The sequence below is a fragment of the Geospiza fortis genome, unplaced genomic scaffold, assembly GCF_000277835.1.
Source record: "Geospiza fortis unplaced genomic scaffold, GeoFor_1.0 scaffold381, whole genome shotgun sequence".
NCBI classification, from domain to species: Eukaryota; Metazoa; Chordata; class Aves; order Passeriformes; family Thraupidae; genus Geospiza; species Geospiza fortis.
The window spans coordinates 1,231,037-1,253,879 of NW_005054348.1; the positions used below are offsets into that span (position 1 = coordinate 1,231,037).

Genomic DNA, 22,843 nt, shown 5'->3' on the forward strand with positions numbered 1-22,843 from the left:
TTCCCTGAGTGAGCTGTGAGATGTGTGAAAAGATTTCAAGTGCTGTCTAGTGTCTAGGTAAGCCCGTTGTCACCTTCCTGCTCCTATGTTGGGAAAATAGAAGCAGCACCCCAGAATTAGAGGGTCAGGAAGCAAAACAGCTGGAATTTCTTTCTAGGTAATGAAGCATAGACAAAGTGGTTGGGAAAAGGGTACAAGTCCTTAGGTTCTGAAGGCAACTACTGTAAGATGTGAAAGAAAGGTATCCCTTCAAGAAAGATATTATATGTCACCTAGGCAAGTGGACCACCACCGAGAAAGGTATCCAGCACCTGAGGAAATTAGCCATGCTGGAGGCGGATGAATTGGCTGGCCAACTCCAGTAAAATGAAGAAAATCTTCTTTTCCTTTATCATGTCAGCTGTGGAAAAACTGGTCCAGCAGCACAGTGATCCAACTCCCCACCTGTATGGACCAGTAACTCAACCATTAGGAGCAAGCTTTCCTCTGCTCAAAAGAGAGGACACAGTGAGTACACACCACCCTGTAGCTTGACCTGAGTGACCACAAAGAGGAGAACTAAGGAGGAAAATCTACCTCAGTCCTAGAGGCACAAATATGTGAGTTGTAAGGAATAACAATCACAAATGGGGTTCTTCCAGGAAAACTGCTGGTCCAGTTTCCTGTGGGAAATTCCCCAGAGCAGAAGGGCTGATCTTACTCTTTTGAAGGGACTTCTGATTCATATTTACAAGAAGTGAGTAGTCAAAACTAGTGCTAGGACTACAAGGACCTTGCCCACAGAAAGATGGGTGAAAAGGACAATTGGACTTTTCTGGATTTTACTGGAACTGTGTGGATCCAATGGTTTGTCTCATCAGACCCACAGTGATAAAATGCTCTAGTATACACTAGTATACACCAGTTGTAATACCTCCAATTCCCATTTGTATTTCTGGAGTGACAGGGAGGTCCCAACAACTGACTGTATTGGAGGTCGAAGTGAGCCTGACTAGGAATGAGTGGCAAGAGCACTGCACTGTGACTGGGTGAAGGGAGTGAGTAAGCAGCCAGTACAGTAAATCCTGTGCAAGTGAGACCAATGCAAATTTGATGACTAGATGCATTGAAATTACCACTGCCTCCTTCTCTTGTTAAAGAAATCAGTGTCCTCTAATTTTCAATGCATTTCTTTAGTGTTCAATTTTTTCAGAAGTTGTCCTGAGAGGTAGGACTGGAAATTGAATGTAACCAACAACAGGATAATCACATTCCTCTGATTAAGTCTTCAGTTGCATATGCTACCTGACCTTTCAGGGACAAATGTGAGTGCTTAGCATCAAACAAATATCCTCATAAAGAAAATGCACTGAGCACTCAGCAGCTGGAATACTTTACTGGCTTGGAGCAGTACTTGAAAAAGGAAAAGCAATAGAAAAGCCTTTGTAGAATTTCAAATCACTATATTTGAGGAACATAACACCCATCATTCTATTCATCCTCCTAATTACTTCCTCCTTCTCAAAATAAAGCAGATAATTGACATTTAAAACCTACCGAAGGTTTATCTGAGTACATTTAGGATGTGCTTTTAATATAAATATTTACAGCTGTTTGAGGCCATTATATTCCTCAGTTCCTTGGACAGTTTTCAGGTAGCTTATCACTTACCATTCTAATTTATCATAATTTCACCTTAATTCTTGAGCTTTCTGGCTAGATGCAAAGAGAAAAAATATTATTTCTATTTTATTTGGAATTTTTTAATAGAAAAGTTGCCAAAAATCCTTTAATTTAGAGATCATCTCCTGACTATATCTTTTGTGGAATTCTTATAGCATTCCGTTTGCTCTGTAAAAATATTAGATCTTTACACTAACCTATCCAACAAATACTGAAAACAAGTAAACTGAGACACTTCGCTGTAATTCACAGAAATTACTATTGCTACATAGAACGCAGCTTGAAATTCTCAGCTCTGTAATAGGGACTGAAGGAGAAACAACAAAGAAACCCTAGCATGCATTTGGAAATGTCACTATTTGATTGAGATAAGTTTAAATACATATGCACACAGATTTCTTTTGAAATTAAATAGTTACATTAGAAAATGTTTGTATCAGTTTCTTTTGCTGATATGAATTAGACTTGGGCTGCAATAAGCATCTGCTAAAATATACAATACTCTAAGGATGGAATTACAGATGTGGTTGAAACTATCACTGTAGGTGTGACATTTAAGCAGCATTTCCATAGTCACTCCATTTTGATATGCCTGTTCACTTTAACATCATACAGTATTATCTCACATTTTCCTTCAAGACATGTATTAGAACTGAGTTCTCAGTATATGATACTGACTTAACACTGCTCATATTACTCCCTACAGTGAGCCACCTCTGCAGTCTATGTTACACCTAAATTTGAATGCAAATTCTTTATATTTGAGGATTAAATATTTGTGCACAAATAATGTATTTTCCCACAGCAATATGAAAAATCAATCTATATTTCAGCAAATTAACAAAGTGTGAGCAAGAAATTATAAGAAAAAATTGTCCTTATATAATTCACTTAATGCTTGAAAATCATACTGATTATAAAGTACTGATGTGCACTTAATTACTTTAATAGAACTGAAGATGTATTACTTGAATAATTTCCCTTGATGAAGCCTTGTTTTGTGGCTCACTCCAGCCTCCACAAGAACCCTAGGCTGTTTCCACTAGTCAAATTCCATTTGTTGTATTTATCCAGTCCACAGTATCAAAGTGAGAATTTATTCACTACTTCTCAGCTTAGAAGCCTCTGTAACGAAAACAATTCTTTTGAAAAGTGTCTAAAGTGGGTGTTCTTACTCTGCAAGTTTCTTTGCTCCAAAGAAATTGAAAATCAGCTTCCCTAGTGGCATAAAGCTGAGCTAACATAGTTACTACTTGAGGAGAAGAGAAAAAAATTTATCATTACCCTTAGCGGAAGATGTTTCTCTGTCTCAAAAACTGAAGACAATCATACAATGTTGTAACTAGCATAGCTTTGCCATCAGCCAGGATAAACATGAAAATTCTTGTACCTTGCACTTTGAATTTAAGAAACAACACACTTCATTTCCTTTCAGGTAAAAAGCTCTTCAGAGTAATCCCTCCTGAAAACAATAATTCTGGATGGCTCTTAATGCCAAATTTTCAAAATAATTTACCAACTAGATATAGTTAAATGTGTAAAAAAGGCCAAATTATTACATCACCAGAGATACCCAAGGAAATTTCTTATCCTTACACTGATACCTGTTGTAGAGCTAGGCAGTTATCCCGAAAGCCAAGGCAGACACACAGGTGTTTTTATGAGTGCATTAGTCCTGTTTTATGCAAGTATACAACACCTCCCTTGAGATCACAAATTTGCAAGCACATTGCTAATTCACAGAAAAAAACACTTTAAGATTATTTCCCTTATTTCATAAATACATTAAACAAGAGAAAATACCAGGGTGATTAAAGGAACTCCTTTCACTATGTGTTATTCAGTTTCATCTTACTGCATTACTGTCATTTTCTCTGTAAAGGAAATACATTCAGGGTCTTCTAAATTTTAGTTCAAATTTAATAAATCCCTTTGATCAAGTACTGGGCGTTCCCCACCTTGGTAGTTTTATAAAAAGTCGAAAAGCCTTTTTCAGATATGAAATGGGAACCAGGATGCCTTACTTCATGTAGGTTTTACATTGGGCAAGATGTCTTTATTCTATTTGATTCTGTACTGAAGCAGATCTACAAGCCTTCACACTCATACCTGCTCAGAGACAAAAGGATGAAGCCAAGAGTTCAACAAGTATCTTAAAGCCATTTAATTTGTACCCAGCTTCAACTGAGAGCACATCCCTTCAGTAGAATAATGATTTTGGACCAAAATCACAAGAAGAATTATAGTCATTTGACAGAAGTACACAGGAACTAGAGTAATTTCTTCTAAAACTTTTGTTAGTACACTTCATAGGCTAGAACAGCTCAGAAGTGAATGACTTTAGCTTATCCTTTGAACAGCATGAGACTGCTTACAGCAAGTTCAGCTACTAAATTGCTCATTAATTTGACATGAAGAGCTTCTCTCTGGGCTTGGGCTTTAAGGTTTCCAAGACAGATATAACTAAACACACTTGCATTAACCTTGTGTGCTCTGTGCTGGGAAATGGCCTATCAAGAAATACATGTGTTAGAGTGAGGTGTCTGCCCCTGTGAGCATGCAGCTTTACAGCAGCCAGCTTTCTACTGCATTATTCACTGCACCTCCAGTCCACCATAAGACCTCTGGTAAAACGCTAGTGTTACAGAGGGAGTTAAAAGCTGCTTTACAGGCCACACTGGAGCTTCATCTGAGAGAGAATAATTTTATGTGTGACAGTAAAGCCAGTATGCACTCCACCCCCACCAGAGAGGCTGTCTGGATCATAGAATGAGTCTATTAGGAAAAGTCTTTACCCAATTTAACTTGGAATGACATATTTAGCTTTGCTCTCATGGGAACCAGTTCTTTTAAAAATGGTTTAAGAACACATTTTGATGAAGCAGTCTTTCTGAAGCAAGATTTTTATGTTACTAAGTTCTGAATTTAAAAACAAACAACCAAAAAAAAAAAAGAACCAAAAAACAAAACCAAACCACCAAAACAGCAGATATGACTTCTATTTATGCAAGTCATGCTACATTTTCCATTAACAGATTATGAATGCTTCAGTCAAAAACAAGCCACATCACTGTCACCAATAAAATTCTGGCATAAAGTATTTCATGTGTTGTGGAGTATGAGGAGAGGTGTCTGTATAGTACTGAGCATGCTTTTTATTGCTGTTTTTTCTCCTTATAGCAAAATTCTTCATAGGAATAAAACAACATAATCTAAAGATATATAACCAAGCTTTCTCAATCATAATTATAAATTGGACAAAATTAAAAGATAAACTGACCATCAGTATGTCTTAAAAACACTTAAAATCAATTGTATAACAATTGATGGTTGTCATAAATAATAGATCGACAAAATATGGATAATGTTGTCATACTGATACAATTAGCAAAAATTAATACTTAACTGCAGTTATTGTTTAATAAATATTATAAACATCTACCTATGTATGTGACACGGCACAGATATTTTTGAGTACAGTAGAAACGGTGCAGAAAAGCCTAAGCCACTATTTAAACAATGTACTTACCTACAGGAGTCTCAGGCAAGTTCTAACTTGAGTCACTACTTACTATAAAGATGTAATAATCACTGATTAAAATTCTGTAATTTCTGGCTAAAATAAAATGAGACCAGTGCTATAGTTATGTTATTGGCCATATTTCAGAGGACACCTGAGGGCGCCTCTGGTCATGTGCAGCCCAAACTAAGTAATATGAAACCAAGGAGACCGATTATAGTCCAAGCTTTCAGAGAGGCCTCAAATATTTTCAAGGTGAACAAACAATTCTACATACATTTTACAAACACTAACTCTTACATAACACTGGTGTTAGAGATTACATTGAAGAAAAACACACATAAACATGTCCCACAGAGGGGAGTTATATCAGATGCCCAAACAAATATGTATGGTATACACAGACACATTAGGAAAGGCCTTAGCAACACATTAAGCAGAGAATTGTGCTGTATTTGCTAAGATCTAGGAAATACTGCTTTTATTCTGTAGCAGCAGTTCTGCATCACTATATTTTGTATATTTGCAGCTACACACAGCATCACACATTATTTATCAGTATTAATTATCTTACTGTCATGCAGTTTAAGATTACAGTGTCTATACTGGAAAAGACAGGGTGGGTTACAGAATGGAGCTATAACGTTAGACAGCAGGGCTCAAAACTGAAAGGCAGTAATCATACATTTATATTACATGACTCTGTGATCAAATTTAAAGAGATAAAAGTCACTGTGGTAACATGAAATTTCATAGGACAATTCGGGAGTGACCAGATTTTACATGACCATGTATTCACCACTTTTTTTGGTTTTTTGAGCCGTGCAAGTTGAAGGGTCATGAACACACAGGGTATCAAAACAGACAGGTTAGACTCAGTGGCAACATGAAACATTTGGGATCAAGTGAATAAAAGACAGAATCACATACCCATTTTTCCACATCAACTAGCTGTAGAAAGAAAAAGCAAGAAATCAGTAAATCTCTTTCCTTAAATACAGCATATCAAAGTCTATTTTGAAGTTAACATTTCATATTTTCAGAAATGTATCTAGTATGAAAGAAAATGTGTTGTATTCTATAGCTTCTAGTAATGAAGATATTCTCCTGGCATCTTCTCTTTAAACAGCCAATACCTCACTTTCTGTCTTTATTTTGTGGAAAGCACTTCAAATTCTAGAAGTCAAAAATGCTCATCTAAAATCAGATAACAGGCAGCAAAGGAAGACTGATCCTGAATTATTTCCACACTGTATTCAGTACCAACCAGTCAAAAATGCAGAATACAGTATCCTACAAATCGTCTTTCCATTTCCTCTTGAGTAAAGCTCCGCCATTAGTGAACATCATTCACTTGGAAAGGTTTCATTGCTGCTATTCATGGTTTGTCATTTTAAAGAATGTCATAATATTAAAGTTAAAATTAGGGGCACCTGTAAAACCCCGACCCTACAACCTGCAGCATATGAGAATATCTTGCATAAGAACAGAGAACAGCACATAAAAATGTCATCCATTTCTTCTACAGGGAAAGTGAGAATAATTCCAAAAGCTTAAGGTTTTATATTACCAAAACTGTTTCAGGACTCATTAAGGAAACAGATTTTAAATCACTCTCTCTAAAAGTCTTTGGACTATCTTACAGTCTCAGAAAATCTACTAGAACACAATTCAGCTACTAGAACAGTTAGTCTGCCTCTACCTATTAAATACTTCACTGACACCAAGAGCAGTATATCTGTAGTAGATTTCTCTCCGGACTTTGCACAGAAAATGCTGCAGAAAATCATGCCTTCAGTGGTTTTAGAGTATTCACATATTGACCTTTTGTTAGTAGATGCCACATAGAAGTTAAATTATTTAAGACAGCTTAAAGAAAAGCAGGAGCAATTTTCAAAACCAGTAATATCTGGATGTCAACTTGCTTGTGAAATTACTGTAATAAAAGGCAATGTATTTAGTTCTCATTTGTTAAAATAGCTCCATTGAAAGTGAACTTTCTCACTTTTAATATACATTTCAATTAAAGAGCAGCTTTATGTTTTTGTTCAGTGCTACACAAAATTCTGAATCGGCCCTATTTATTTTCTTTGCAATCTTTACTGTGACTTTTGTTATCAACCACAGCTGCAGAAATGCCTCCTCAAAAACAGCTAAATGTATTAAAACAGATACAAGATAAGAAATTATTTGATAAGATGTCAGCAAGTTATAAAAGTAAACAATGATTTAAATCTAAATGCAACTACACAGTCTTAAAAAGGAGTAAGGAATAGCCAAGTTAGATTTATGTACAAGTATTTCTTTTATTACCTTGCCTTTGATACATCCTTGGTTTTGCTAAAATTTTATACACTCTGAAAACCACACTACAAGCAATTTGCCTGTGTGACAATGCTAGAAAAGAGGTGATGCATGCTTTATTGCCCTGCTTTGAGAAGAAATTGCTATCCCAAAGTGTAAGTGAACAAGGCAGCCTCAACTGTTATCAGAGAACCCACTCAAAGCTCAACAGCCATTATCAGTTTTACAATTAATTGCCTTATAATTGCTGAATTGTCCATTTACTTTATTTTTATGGACACTGGATAGCTTCATGAGTCATGTGCAATATTTTCCAAGTATTTATACACTGCACACACTAATTCTGCATTGGTACATTCATGTTTAAATAGAATGTCTCTCAGGACAGCCATTTGAATCGTGCATGTACACTTGTCAAACCGTACAGTTTGACACCTACATGGGAATGATTATGAATTTATCCAAAGAGATCTGATTCTGAAAGCGTGGTACAGTGCACAGCACAATAAGATCCTCCATATGTAATTAGAGCTGTGTTTTATAGGCCTTCTGCTGTCAGCTTCATCAGAGCCCTCCCAGGTCCTGCTGTGCTCCCGTTTCATCTGTGGGAGAGTCCTTTGAGTGACTCAAGTCACAAGAAGACATTTCTTTCTTACAGGTCACTTTGACAAAAGTCTAAGTTGACTTTTTTGTACAACTTATGAAAATAAAATTTTGTCTGCTTCTGGAAGACTTGTGACCTTGTCATTTAGTATCCCCCTTGGAGGAGGAAAAAGGCATAAGCATGCTAGTATATTACATTTACTCATCTGGAAATTTCTAGGAACACGGATTAGGTAAAGCTAAAGATAAATAAGATTACTCATATCCAAGAGCAATTGTCCTAATGTAGACAAAATAAATGCAAAGCTCACATAAACAGAAATGAAATGGCTGATACCTCAGTCTAGCACATGTATCTAAGATCTAAGCTATGATTCAAAAAACAAGCAAGCAAACGCTTCACAGCACATCTAAATACAGATTCTGTTTCACACTGACACCTCCATCTTTTGTCTGTCTTCAAGACTAGAAGCCACAGGAACCCTTTTCCCATGGATCTCCCAGCACCCATCCAAATTCAGGAAACACTAAGATTCAAAGCTTCTGTTGCTATATATGCATTGGTCATTAATCCAAAGGGAGAACTGGGGGGAAAAAAAAAAAAAAACAAAAAAAAAAAACCCACAAAACCAAAACAAACAGAAATTTCACATACACACCAGAGAGTGAACAAACAAGCAAACAAATTCTAACATTCTCTTCTACCTGACCACATTTTATTAGCTCTTTTTTTTGGAGTGCTTAATTTTCTTGGATTTGAAATTACCTGTTATACATAAATAATTCATGTTTTGCTGATTTGTTCACCTGTTAGGAGGTGTAGATCTTTCAACTAGTCTAGGAAGGTTTAAAATTCAGGATGGGCTGGGGACATAGTACAAATGGACTGGCAGTCACTTCTGAAGTTACCCCTCACTGTGGCATCTCACAGTAACTGCTTCATTTCAATCTTACATTACATTAGACACAGTCCAAAAGAACAGTACAATCATTTATTTCATAAAGCACAGGAAATTTTGCCTAGTCAGAAAAAAAAATCCAGATCCCTGGAATTCAACAACTTTTTCTCATCCAGCTCATTTTTTCTCCTGACCATTAAGTCATATTTTTTTGAAAAATAAAATGTTTAAGTATGTATATACTGATTTTTTTCTGTTTTTCTTTACCCAAAGAGTATCTGGATTTACAACACTTCCTTCAGCAGAAAATGCAGGATCAATATTAAAACATATATACCTCAAAAGCAGTGTGCTACTTAGACATATTACTTCCTCATATTCTTTCCTTTGAGTACCTAGATACTCAAAGATTTTCTGAGAAAAACAAAAAAAAGAACATGACCCTGTCTAACACTGGATATCATAATTTAGTGAGTACATTTCCATATGACAATTCTGAGTACAGGAATTATTATCTTGCCATGAGAACATCAGAGTTAGCAAAAGACTGAAGGATATATCATTTCTGGAATATATTTAGTGACTGTGAACTACTTATTATAAAGTGATTATACTACAATAATCACTTTACAGAAAGCTACTAATTTGAACTCAAAAGAATTATTTCACTGCCTACTGCTTGCAGGTAGCCATCAACCTAAATTAACAAGTAAAAATTATGACACTTGAAACTGGAGAGCAGTGGATAATAAAATGGTACAGCACCCATATATCTGGGTGTCTAAAATATAAAAGTAGTGCTATAAAAATAAACCCAAGGATTCCAAGGTTTGTTCTAAGAATCAAGTAAAACGTCCAAGACAGCATTTAGAATGATGAAATAATCTCCCTCCTTGAACTAGAAGAGAGCACTATACTACAGTCTTAATACTTCCCTTAAAATTTCAGGTAGCTCTAGTAAGAAGAACATACAGCCACTTATTTGGCTAATAATTTACTGCTATGCTAATCCAGAAACCTCAGAGTGATCTGCACTTACTGACTCCTCTTCAAGGGCACATCAGAGCTTCAATCTTTTCAGTCAAGCTTTCATTTTAAATGCATTTAATCCAAACTGGAAAGCTGGGTTTTTTCATCATTTTTTCCCAAGCACTGCAGATACCCAGAACTACACTAACCAGACAGAAAAGCCAGTTAAAAGAGCACAAATGTTATTCTACTACCCCTACTTTCTCTTTATCATAAGGAGCCATGAACTAACTGCAGAGAAATAAAGAGGGATCTTGCCGGCATTATAGGGAGGTTTTTTGCATTTTTTAAATTTGACAGAAAGCAAGATTACAGAACATGTGCTGAATATCCACTAATACAGAGGCATTAATTACGAGTGCAAAAGCTACAAAGTAAGCTGCTTTAAGCTATGAAAACAACATCCCATTCCTAATTCTGACTTCTGTATTGTGTTTTCTTTCATCTTCTTGAGCAGCACACAAAAATACTAAGGAATTTTATTTCACAGTGTATAGGAGAATCTCAGCTGACTCTGGATAGTCACATTCTCTACAACAATTTATCAGGACTGCCATGATAATTATAATATATTGCCATGATCCACACATGGGATTGTGACTGAAATCTCAATGAAGAAATGTATACCATTCACTAGTAGATGTTATATCTTCCCTTGCACTTAAACTCATTTATCTGAACCAAATTCTTATTTTAAAAGTTGCCTTTTTTTTTTCATTTCTCTCTTGTGGAAACTGAGAACATATAGCAAAATCATTGTCTAAAACTTTAATAAAAATAAGCAAGGTGAGAATAAGTAGAATTGAACTACATTCCAAATTGAACTGTATTCTTTACTTCTATTACAACATTTGATTAGCTTCATCGACACCTTGACTTCCTGAATTTAATATCTAACAAGCTAATTAATGATATGCCTTCTGTTCCAGCCCAGGGTTGTCTTCCAGGGTAGGCTTTTGTCATCAAGACACTTCAAGAGCTGTGCTTTCATGTCTATTTGCTTTAACTCCTTCTCTGCATGTAACTTAGATCAGAAAAATGTTACTGGGTAGCAACAAAGTTACTTCTCTCCCCACAACATCATTTTCCACTGACCATCACCCTAGAAAGAAAACTTTGAGCACATTCACATTCCAAGGGTCATGGTAAGGCCAGAAAAAGGCTTGCTGCTATCTACCTCCAGAATAGGAAACTTGTCCAGGATAATAAAAATGTTTTATTTCATGCCATGCATCCTCATCCCAAACATGGTGCACACACTAAAGAAGGGCCATGTGCCAGGCCAGAAGTATTTGTGTGCCACAATTCTGTGATTTGAAATAGATACTGATTTTATTGCTGTCCTTGCTTGACCCTGAGGATAAGCAGAGTTCAAAAACACTGCACCTGCCATTCTTGATCTTTTCCAGTACTTGTAGTTGATCAAAGCGCAGTTGATCAAAGCCAAGCCATATTCTTTTTGTGCCTTATTTGAAATGGCCTGCTAACAATCACTTCTGATGCTAAATAAGGTGCACTGAGGAGGAAATGACAGGACATGTTTTTCTTTAAAAGCTCCATGCTTTTTCCCCACTGTTTTACTTCCAGTTCCTATTTGCAGTATGGCATCACTAAAATGTGCAGTCAGTATTTTAAGTAGCATAAGACTCTAGCTCATCTTTTCATAAAGTTTTCCACTGGTATCAAATATGTATGTCCATCTACATGATACAAAAACCCATACAGCATTAAACACTAAGATCCTCTTCCTCCTGTCACTTCATTTCCTTGCAGTAAGAAGCACTTGGGTCATGTAAACTCAGAAGGCTGGGATGGCCAACCTTGCAGTAAGGACAAGGTAAAGTTGCCGGACACAGCAACTCTGTCCCTCTTTATGACACATCATCATCTCATAAAGACTTATTCAAAGAATTTATTAAGAAAATTACCTAATTTTGTTACTTCAGTGAGTTATGACTGCTACCTGTAGCCAACCCTTAGACTAATGAAAAAACTCAAAGTATAGAAATAAAAAGCTATAACTTGGCTTTTTTGCCCAAAAGTTCGATTAAGAAAACTTTCAGCTCAGTCGTAGGAAACTAAAACAGCTCTGGTTTGTTATATCAAGAAACCAGTGGTTCATTTCTGATTCTTCCTTCCTACATGTGGGGGTTCTTCTGGCAAACCTGAAAACATTTTCAGCCTGTCATATTCACAGCTGCTGTTAGCTTTCAAATAGGTTATTAACTAGGCTACTGTAGTGTGAATCAGAGAGCTTAAATTTTCAAGAGCGCATTTAACTGCCAATCTTCATACTTTTTTTTAAGGAAGTACCTTGGTAACTTGGCTTATTCATTAACATACAGAACACTTATTAAAAGAAATGGGAGGTGTTACCTCTTGCCACTGGCATGAGAGATGAAATTACTTTTGCCCTCCTCCCATGCTGAGAAAATGACAAAGCTGCCAGCTCTCCGTGTTATCTTGCTGCTTACTAATACAAAGTTATTAATGAATTCAGAGTTCCACAGTTGGAGATAGGTGATTTGAATATTCAAAAATTCACCAGCTACAGTTGCATTCCTATCCCAAAATGGCTCCACTCTGCCTTAGAAGTACAGGAAAGCTTTTCAGCTCTATGAGGACACAGACATTTTCCCTATCCCTTAAACACAGAAGGATAACTATACATGCAAGACATTTGCATGTGATGATTCCTTCACACAACCCTTCAGATCAGAGGATAAGGGCTTCACTTTAATCCATAGCAAAGACTATCCTACACATGAAATTAGACAGCACTTTGCTGGTCAGTGGCACAGAAAACAGATTTTAATAAAACAAGGCACCAGGAGGAGTGATTAATCAGCCATGACTGGATGATTAGATGGGAGTTAATAAGCTCATGATGCAATTTAGCTAGAACATTGCCTTACCGATGGGTATTTTGCAGACAGCATTTTCCTGAAAAATTAAGTTGTCAACTATTGGAGTAGAGGTTGTGAAATTAAATTTTTTCATATTATAGAAACACTTCAGCTTTGAATTCACACACAATGTGTGCAACCAAATGCTTTCATTCTCCTAATAAAATCTGACATAGATTTATGAGTACACAAGTCTGAAAAAACTCCTAGTCTTAATTAAAATGCTTTACCATAATATTACTGAGACTTTTAAATAAAAGATATTTTTTAATGTCTATTTTCTCATGTTGTCTATGAGTTATTTTTGTATCCATTTCAGTGCTTCTCTAACATAATTGGATTGGACAGTAGGGAGAGGGAAGGGGAGGGTAAGGCAAAGATAGTGATATTTGGAAGAAAATACAGACATTCTAGAAGTAATGTTACTAAGGAAGGAAAGAAAATATGGATATTATCGTCAGTAAGCAGACAGCTCTGTCAGTAAGTCAATCAGCTCTGCACCAAATTTAAGCTCTCCTGTTAGTAACAGGAATGAGACAACAATGTATAGAAACAATTGGTCTCACAAGATAGGGAAAAATGTGCAGGAGATCCAAAAATCACAGTATAAATAAAGGAAATAAAAGCTATTAAAAGAAATTAACAAATAGAGGAAAAAATGTATATCGATACTAAATAAACAGATACCTGGTTTTAATTGTTGTTCTCTAAAATCAGCGCAAAAATCAGTGTCAGGTTTATATTAGAAAGACAATTAACTCAATAGTAGTCTATTTATTTGGTTATGCCAAGCTGCAGAACAAACGAAATCTTTAGCTAAGCACTTCCTCACAGATTGAAGTCTTCACTTAGAGATGAGTGAATGTTATGTGTTTGCATCACTCCCTTTAATAATCACATTCACAATCCCATTTTGGCTCTCTGAATCTGACTTCGTGATTAGTCCAGTCTTGCTCTCAGTTGGAAGTGATCCAATAAGCCAAAAGAAAAAGAAACTGCTGGAAATGAAAAATCCAGTCAGAATTAGGAAGCAAAAGAAAGGAAATTTCCCTTTCTGGAATGTAGTTAGACTATAAAAAGGAGATGGTTATGAACCAAAATTTCCTAACTGTTTTAAATGCAAGCAGAATAAGCATGTAAGAAAGAATATAGAAAATGCTTCCTACTCTACTATTTTTAAACCAACAGCTATATTTGTAGCTTTGAATGCTCAAGAGATTTACATATCAAGTTACATGGAAAGCCCCTAAACACTATCCCATCCTATCTACAAAAGGTTTCAAAGAGTGGCCTGTGGTAAAAGACATTGTGAATAAGATGCTAGGGCAAAAAAAGAAAGAGGAAGAATAAGATGAGAATAAGAGAGATGGCATGTAACAAAATAACTTTTGTACTTCACTGATAAACTATATCAAGCAGAAAGATTAACCATGAAGATCCACAAATCAGTTTATTCAATTAATCTCTTGCTTAAGCTTTTACTTGTGTTAAGGCACTATTTTTCTTTACTCTTTTTACATCAAAACAATAAAATCTTGAAGTCATCTATGAAAATTATTCTAATTTCACTGGAAAAAGTTGGAAAAGTTACTGGAATTAAAGAAGAAATCTCAGGAGAAAGCTTACTGCATGTGCTATTTCTTCTCCCTACTTATACTATGGCATACATGAGTTCAGAAAGGACTCAGCAAACTAGGTAGGGTCAGACATCTGAGGTACAAAAAGGCTGTGCAGTCTCAAAACTCAGAAAGTCTGTGTTTTTCCACACAAAGCTCTCAGTTCCCTAAAATGATTTATTTTATGCTTTGCAGCATCTTGGAATACTCAGAGTCACAAGAAGCACTCGAGTCTCATATTGCTTGCAGTAACACCAAGAAAGCACACAGAAAGAGAACTGTGGTCTTCTGGGCAGAGGCAAATGCTGACTGCCTCATACGTTCCTCTGAAGACCTCCAAACCCACCAAGAAGCTGTTTCTTTAGAACAAAAGGTTTGTATTTCCCTAAGTAATGTATCTAAAAAATAGTGACATATGGCTGAGGAGAGAGAATACAAAACCCCACCTGAAATTTCTTGGAACAGCCAAAGGATTTAATCAGTTACTGACATTATTAAAATTTGGGCAAATGCACAAGTCCTTTTAAAGACACCAAGCTATATCCAGTAAATCACTTATATTCTAACAAACAAACACCACCTGGAAATGGAATTTTACAGGAAGACCAAAATGCATGAATACTTAGATAACTAAAATAGTTTGTTGCCAAATGACCTACATATACACGAGACTATGTCAATTTACTACATTAAATAATCTCCAGTAAGAAAAAACAGGATTTCCAAATTTTTCACTTTCCTTCTGCTATTTGCATACCGTTATCTTGTGACTCATCCCAATATTTTTTTAAATAGAAACATCTTTCAAAAAAAGTGAGTGTTCTGCATATTTGTCAACAGACTGTCAGCTATCAAAGGCTGCCTCAGGAGTGGAAGCTGCATGTACCACCATCATTACAAGCACAATCCACTCTATCAGCATTATCTGCAGAAACAAGCATTAACTACAAAAATCATATACAACAATACAGGACTCCCCAAACTGAAGCAGATGACACCAGCCAACATAATTAGAACAAAGGTTTACTAGCAGAACCCTTTATTCTTGTCAAGTTTCTTTTCTTTGCTCTGTTTACTTAGAAGTACATAATTTCCATAAAGAAAAATAAGGCTTGAGCTTTCACCCCTATCACATAAAAAAGGAAATCAATGCCTTATCTATTTATACCCAGAGGGAATGGCTATTATTTAAAAAACTATAGGGTTAGTTGGACTAACTGTCGAATTAGCAAATGCTAAAAAGTCTGTAGCCTAGGCAGAAAGAGGAGACTGCAGGAGAAAGAGAAGACAATCTTCAGAGTTCAGCAACTATCATGTTTGTAAAAAAAATATTTATGGATCAAGACCAAAAACCTAACCATGTGGGGATAATACCTCTCCTTCTCACTAACCATGTACTCTGAAACATGGGTTTCAATTTTCACTGGAAAAATGAAGGACAGGTGCATACAAAGAGGTCAGGAAGCATCATAGAGAGCACATTCCCTCTCCCTCTTTTTAAACCTAAATGTATGAGAGTGTGTGTGTGTGTGTGTGTATACATGTATATTTATCAGGCATGCTTTTGAAGAGGAAGAAGTCAATCCAGACTGCCTGCAGGAACACAGCAGGAGCCTTAACTGCTGCTGAGATGCTGCAAACACTCCAAAATGGATCCTGCTGCCATGGGACCCACTCCCCACCACAGAGGCCAGAGGTAGCTTGGCAGATTGGATGCACAAGATGCTGCAGGCAGGGGCAGCTCCCTTCCCTGCCCCAGAGCCTGCAGTTCTGACTGAACCTTGAGGGAACAAGGCTCTGCTCACAAGAGTGGCCACTCAAACACTAAAAAACTAAAATCCAGGTTTAGGAAAAGCTGAGTGATCCTGACACACACTGAGGCAAACTCATAGTCTATAGGTGGATGATCCTACCACTCAAAAAGGTAAGTCAGTGCCCCTGTGAAGAGCAGGCGTTCACGGCTCACGTGGGCTTCTCTGCTGTGCTCAGCTCCCAGACTCAGCTACAAATAAGGCACCTGGTGGCCAGGGGCAGAATCTCACCTCTGCCTACAGAGCTGCTCCCCATTCCCAGCCTCACTCTGTTTACTTAACACTCCTGGTCTTAAACCCCTTCAATTCTTTCACTTTCCTTCCCTCCTCCCGCAACTGAAGAGCTCTTACCATCCTGATATGTAATTTAAACATGGTAATTCTCTATGATAAGAGAGAAACAAAACCTAGGTATTTTAACTTTGAACCTGAAATAGTGTAGCTCTCACACTGCAGTAGTATTTAGATACAAGACTCATACACTCACCTGCTTGGAAGGCTCTGGTCTCATTATAATCACTGAAACAAACCATTTGCTGACTCTCCAACAATTCATTACAAAATCAGAAACCTTCTTGGTGAATCAACACTACCACAATCCCTAAGGAACAGGTAGGCATCAAAAGAAATAATTTCTCCACAGACAAATGGTTGTTCCAGGGAGAGGAGAAATAACACCTGTTCTCACTAAACCGATTATTTTTGCTAAGATATCATAGATTTTCTCAGTGATGCAGCTACCATGGATTCAAAATTCCTATTGCCCTGAGGAGATGCAATTAGATACATGCAGATGAATCCTCATGCGGAACACCCCAGACCTGCTCAGCAACAGAGTTCACTGACAGCAGCAAGAAATTGTGCATGTTTATCAGCAACTCTGACAGACGCCACAGAGGCCATACAGAGATGAACCCACCCCAAAATCAAATCCTTCCCATTTCCTGTTCTAGACAGGAATCCAGTCTGTTCAGTCTGCTCAGTCTCACTACACCAGTTCTATCTCTTCTTTTAATGCTATCCTTGTTGGTGTTGCTCAAGTGTTACCCCTTTGGGGAGGACCATTCTCATCCAAACTTAAACAATATGGGAGTCTATGATGCATATAGAGCACCATTAGAATCAAAAGCACCCCAAGGTGCTGAACCCTGCAGGATAAGGAGAGTTAGGAACAAACTCCCATTACAAAAATCTTGACTGAATTTGAGGGTAAGGGTGCTTTGTTGTTTTCTTTAATTACCACAGAAGGTATTGGTAACTCCTGGAGGTTGAGCACAATAAGCACATTTCAAGAGAGAGAATCCCATGTGTAATCTCCCAGCTCCAGCTGCTGAGATCCTGCCAAGCTGGCTGATAGGGGTCTAGTTTCTTGCTACACATAACTGCAGACAGAATTAACATTTTCCACACTGCCAGCCTCTGTAGCACTGCTATGCATTTCCTACACTGATAACATTTTCCACCACCCATCAAAATATTCTTTTAATTTGCTATTATAAGTCACTGAGTTGGAAAAAGGGGATCCTTCCTTTTTTAAATTTTGAACCAACCTAGCCAAATATTTCAGGAAGCTACCCTTATACGCAGCCATTACAAGACAAATAGAGATAAAAGCATTGAATAATTATTACTTCCAATCTCAATATAACTGGATAAAAGTAAAACTTATGCTTTCTTTAATTTAAGGTCTTGGGCTTTACAAATAATTCATCTTACAGCTGTGCACATTACAACAGAGAATACAATGTCTGAGTATCACTTTATCCAGGCCTTGCCTCAGCTGAGAGATTAATGTAAAACTGCACTTTGTACAATCAGTAGTAGCAGAATTGTAGCAGACAAGAATCATATATAACCATGAACAATTTAATATCTCAAAACACTTTTGACTAAGCTAAAGTCTAAGGTATTTGTGTTTTCAAAAATTATGCTAACTTTTAAAAAAGAAGTAAACAAATTTAACACAAACAGAAAAATGTCACTGTTTTATGATGCAGCCTTCCACATGTCCATAACCTTTTCAATATCAAATCTTCCTCATGCAAAATGTAGATGAGAGTGTGGTCACTTACTATTTTGTTTCATTCCAGCTTGTTGTGCAACCATTGTACTAAATATTGATTTTAAAAAAGTCTTCTGAAGACAATCAAATCCTATTCATTTTATGCTATTCACTATTATAAAGCTAACCTCACAAATATTAATTCAATTTTCACAATATTGTGAAATATTGATATGTCACAATATGACATATTAATAAATTTAAAGAATCTACTAAAATCAATGTGATAGACAAATCAGGGAAGTTAGTCTGAGCTGCCTAGGACCCAATTTCTAGCATTATTTTATGTGTACCTTTCATCAGCTACAGTCCTCAAGACACGCATAAATCAATCCTGAGGTATGAAGACAAACAAAAACAGAAAAAAATGCAAGTATCAATTACTGCTTAGCTTATTGATTCCAACTGTTTATCTGGCATGGTTTAAAAACTCAGTGTGTTACTATCTATGTTGAGACATCTGGTAGAATTAACAAAATTAATGGTTTAGGAGACTATGTCAGCAGCAAAACTGAGATCTAGAACAGCATCTGAATGTGAGGATTTGGTGGGGTTTATCTTTTCATCATTTTGCATAAATAGCCTTTAGTACATCAATTCCAACTGCTGATAAAAAAAAAAGGAATTTGATTTTGAAGATAAATTTAACTGTATCATTTTCAATTTTGCTGTGCTTAAATTTCATCCAAACAAAAACCCAAACTCTTTCAGGAACTAACTGGGAATCTTTACTAAAAGCATCAGTATGTTGCCATACTTTATTTTAAAGCTTATTTTAAAGCTTATAGATGGCAAAGGGATAATACCTTTAGAATTTTACCTATAGGTAGAAGGTAGAAAAACAACCAATCCCCTTCTTTTTTCATCCAAGGTAAAAACCCACACAGTATACCTTGAGTTGCTCATTCTAATCTCTCTGCCAGTATTTCTCAGCTGTCCTCATGGCAGTTCAATACATAGAAGTGCCAGTTTCAGTGACTTCTACATTGGTTATATTCAATCAGCAACTTTCAGTCCAACTATTCTCAGTTTGTTTCCTAGGACTACATGGAATCTGAACCAATTCTTGTTTTAATCCTCACTTTTCCATTCTGCTTCAATGGCAGAATTGAATTTGCTACAGTTCTCCCTAAGTTAGACTGCAGCAGTGCCTGAGTACTCCGCTGAGTACTCATTCCACAATCAGATTTTTCCTTCCACGACCAATGTTCCTCTTCAGATGGGTTGGGAGAACACCCGAAAGTATAAACAGAAAGAAGTCTGCTTCCAGCTCTGAACCTGCACCTCTCTGCAAGACCAGCTCTCAGGAGTTGATATTGGCATGGAGAGAGTTTCACATCTTCATTACCAGCCACAAGGACAGGATAGAGCTGCCAAGCACAGCAAATCTTCACGGCATGCACTATTAGAATAGCACAGTTGCTGGGCAAATAAATATTGGGGAAAATGCAGCAAACTGCACACTGAAGTGTTCAGTAGATAATACAGCAACTAAGATCAATTTGCAGGAAACTGAAAAGGGATTTAACCCTACATTTCATTTTGCCTAAAAGTAAACAAATTTCAAGCTTACTAAGGCCACTGAGAGCAAATTTTTTCATCTGTATAATGAAATCTAGAAAGACAAATAGCAAAAAAAAACAAACTTCAAGTTTTCTCAGAAGTAAAAAAAACCAAATACAGCGTGATTTTCTGAATAAGCACTCAAAATCATTTCAATATAAATTCTAGAGAGTCCTAAGCTCTCCTGATGTATTCTAGTTCCTAGTTTATCACGTCATTCAAAACAGAAATTGTTCCTACTTATACATTCACCTTCTTGCTACACATGACATGCAAAGAAATCCTTACTTATTTCACTACTACACTCTATTCTAGTAAGCAATCAAAAAGCTGACACTTGAAGTGAAAGGCCACAAAAGCAGCTGAGGGAAATCCACTGGGTTCCATTGAGGATAAGTGAGTTTGGTGTATCTGTCCTGCTGGAGTCATTAAAACACAATTCCAAAGGAAACACATTACACTCCAAGTGCAGATGATTTTACTAGTGAGCAGTTCATGCAGCATGAAACCTAGCCATTAGCAAAGGAATTTAAAAAAACCCTACAGGAGTCTCATACTCCTACATATACCTGAACAAAAAAAACCGCCCATGCATATACCATATACCTTGTGTTGGGAGAACAAAGCACAGATCAACAAACAGCAGCTCCAGAAGCTCTCACCAAAATAGATGTCTCTTACTGTACACCCTCCCAATGATATGAGATTTTCCTGTGGATGTATGGTACAGTAGTAGAATTAGAATGGTTTGGCACTCACCAGTCTTCTGGTAGACCAGAGAGAAGAGAATGTTTTACCACTGCTGACAAATACTAATTAAATATCTGTAAAAGACAATTTATTAATAGAGTTCTCAATCACTCCATTGGGATGGTGCAGTTAAGAACAATCCTGTGTTTGGGATACAAGGTCTCCCATCCACACACAGATGTACAACACACTGGCATGTGAAAGCGAGTCCTGTACACCTGTATTTATATGTCATATATAAATACACACATATGTATAGAGTCTATTCATCAGGTAGGGCATGTAAAATATAATCCAGAATCTTCAAATTTCAGTGGTATAATTGATTACAATTATCATGAGGTACTATAAAAGACATAACAAGGTGGAAAAAATAGTATATTATTTATATATGAGACTGTTGGATATATTTCAGAAAACACAGACAAACCAAGTCTAACTCAGCATAATAACAAGAATTCTTTTTCCAACCAACACAGATGATAGATGATTTTGTGCTTGTCCACTTACAGAAAAATTTCCTTTAAATACCAAACTAATTTAATTTCCTGTACCTAGTCACTGTGCACAAAACTGATTTTTATCTCTTTGAAGTAACAAAAGCATTAGAATAGAATGAAAGTTCAAACTAGCCCCTTTTTATATAAGTACTGAGAGTAATGGTGTTTGGAATACTCAGATTATGCCATTAGAAAAAATAATTCATATTTAATCATATGAAAAACCCTCTGAAATATATTTGAAATACTAGTTAGTAGCAATGGGCTTTATGAAGGTTACTTTACATTTAATTTTAATTTGCACACCGTGTTGGCAAATTTTTAATCTTAATACCTATTTTTCATGTAGCATGTTTGTTTGAGGATTATTTTAAAAGAAAAACCTTTCAGACAAAATCTTAAACATTTTTGAACCAACTGAGACTAAGTAAATACCTGGCATTCTTCCATGTCAAATATTTCTGGATACCTTTTCTTCTGGAGACCCTTTTCTACCAGGTATACAGCAGCACAAAGGGAAATAATTCTCCTTGTCATAAAATGTGAGACAGGTAACAGCATACAATGTAAATGTACAGGTCTGTTGCTTAACTTTCATGAAAAAGTCATTTAAATCTCAAAACTGAAAGAAGCCACAAAATTATAAATCCGTCCCTCCCTGAAACCTGGCAACTTCCTTCCCATGTCCTTGTGACACCTTTTCTCAGTGAAAAAAAACCTGTGCAGAAGGTGCAACAGCACAAGAGCAGTTGGTGAAAGAGAAAACTCTGCCTTCCTTTTCTCTTATAGGATATATAAAGTTAGATCCCTTTCTCCTACCCAATATCCATCATATCTGAAAGAACTATCTAATCCTGTTTCTAATATTGTTCATATTGTCCAGAAATTGCAGAAGCTGCTGAACTCAAGAGCACTAATGGATAGATGGCCAGGCTTCATTTCTTAAGAAAATTAGGGAAAATTTCCAGGAACTGATTTGATTATGGCATTTAATCACTTTTACTTTAAGAAGAAAGTACTAGATGATAGAGGTCTTGAATCTAGGAAAGGAAGATGTGATTTAAATTATTTTTAAAAAAGAAAAAAAATCAAACTACCAAAAAAAGATAATCAAAGGAAAAAGAATCCGAAGCAAAACACAGTTCCAAGAAGTTGCAATGACCATTCCTAAATTACTCCAGAAGCTATGGGTTCACCTTCTCAGGTGAATCGCTCCAACTAATGAGCTTTAGTGAAATACAAGGCACTTGGGTCCAGAGAAGGTTCACTGGAAATAACAACGAGGCTAAGAATAGATGGCCTGAATGCTTTTTATGGTCTTAAATGCTTTATAAAAACATAAGGACTTCCATTTTCATCTTACATCTGCTTTTTTAATAATAAAAAGTTACACTAAGAAAATGAGCCAAAAATATTACAAAATAATACCTAGGCTGTAGGTCGCCCTTGTTTAGGACTGTGCACCTGTAATTCTGCTTGCCTAACACACCCCAGCCCAGACTATGGGATGATACTCCTCATTATACAATTATTTACTACTCCATCTCCACAAGATTCTTCCCTTTTTCCTCATCTATTTCTGGTTTGTTAGTTTTTGGTTTTTTCTTTCTTTCCTGCT

General features: G+C 36.4%; 1 protein-coding gene across 1 annotated transcript in view; it reads right to left on the minus strand.

Moving 5' to 3' along the window:
• The window catches only part of RYR2 (ryanodine receptor 2), a 284,661-nt gene that overhangs the window by 239,141 nt on the left and 22,677 nt on the right, over positions 1-22,843 (minus strand). The window contains exon 4 of the mRNA XM_031058757.1: positions 6,113-6,133. Coding sequence (XP_030914617.1) covers positions 6,113-6,133 — 21 coding nt within the window. The remainder of the gene's footprint in view (positions 1-6,112; positions 6,134-22,843) is intronic.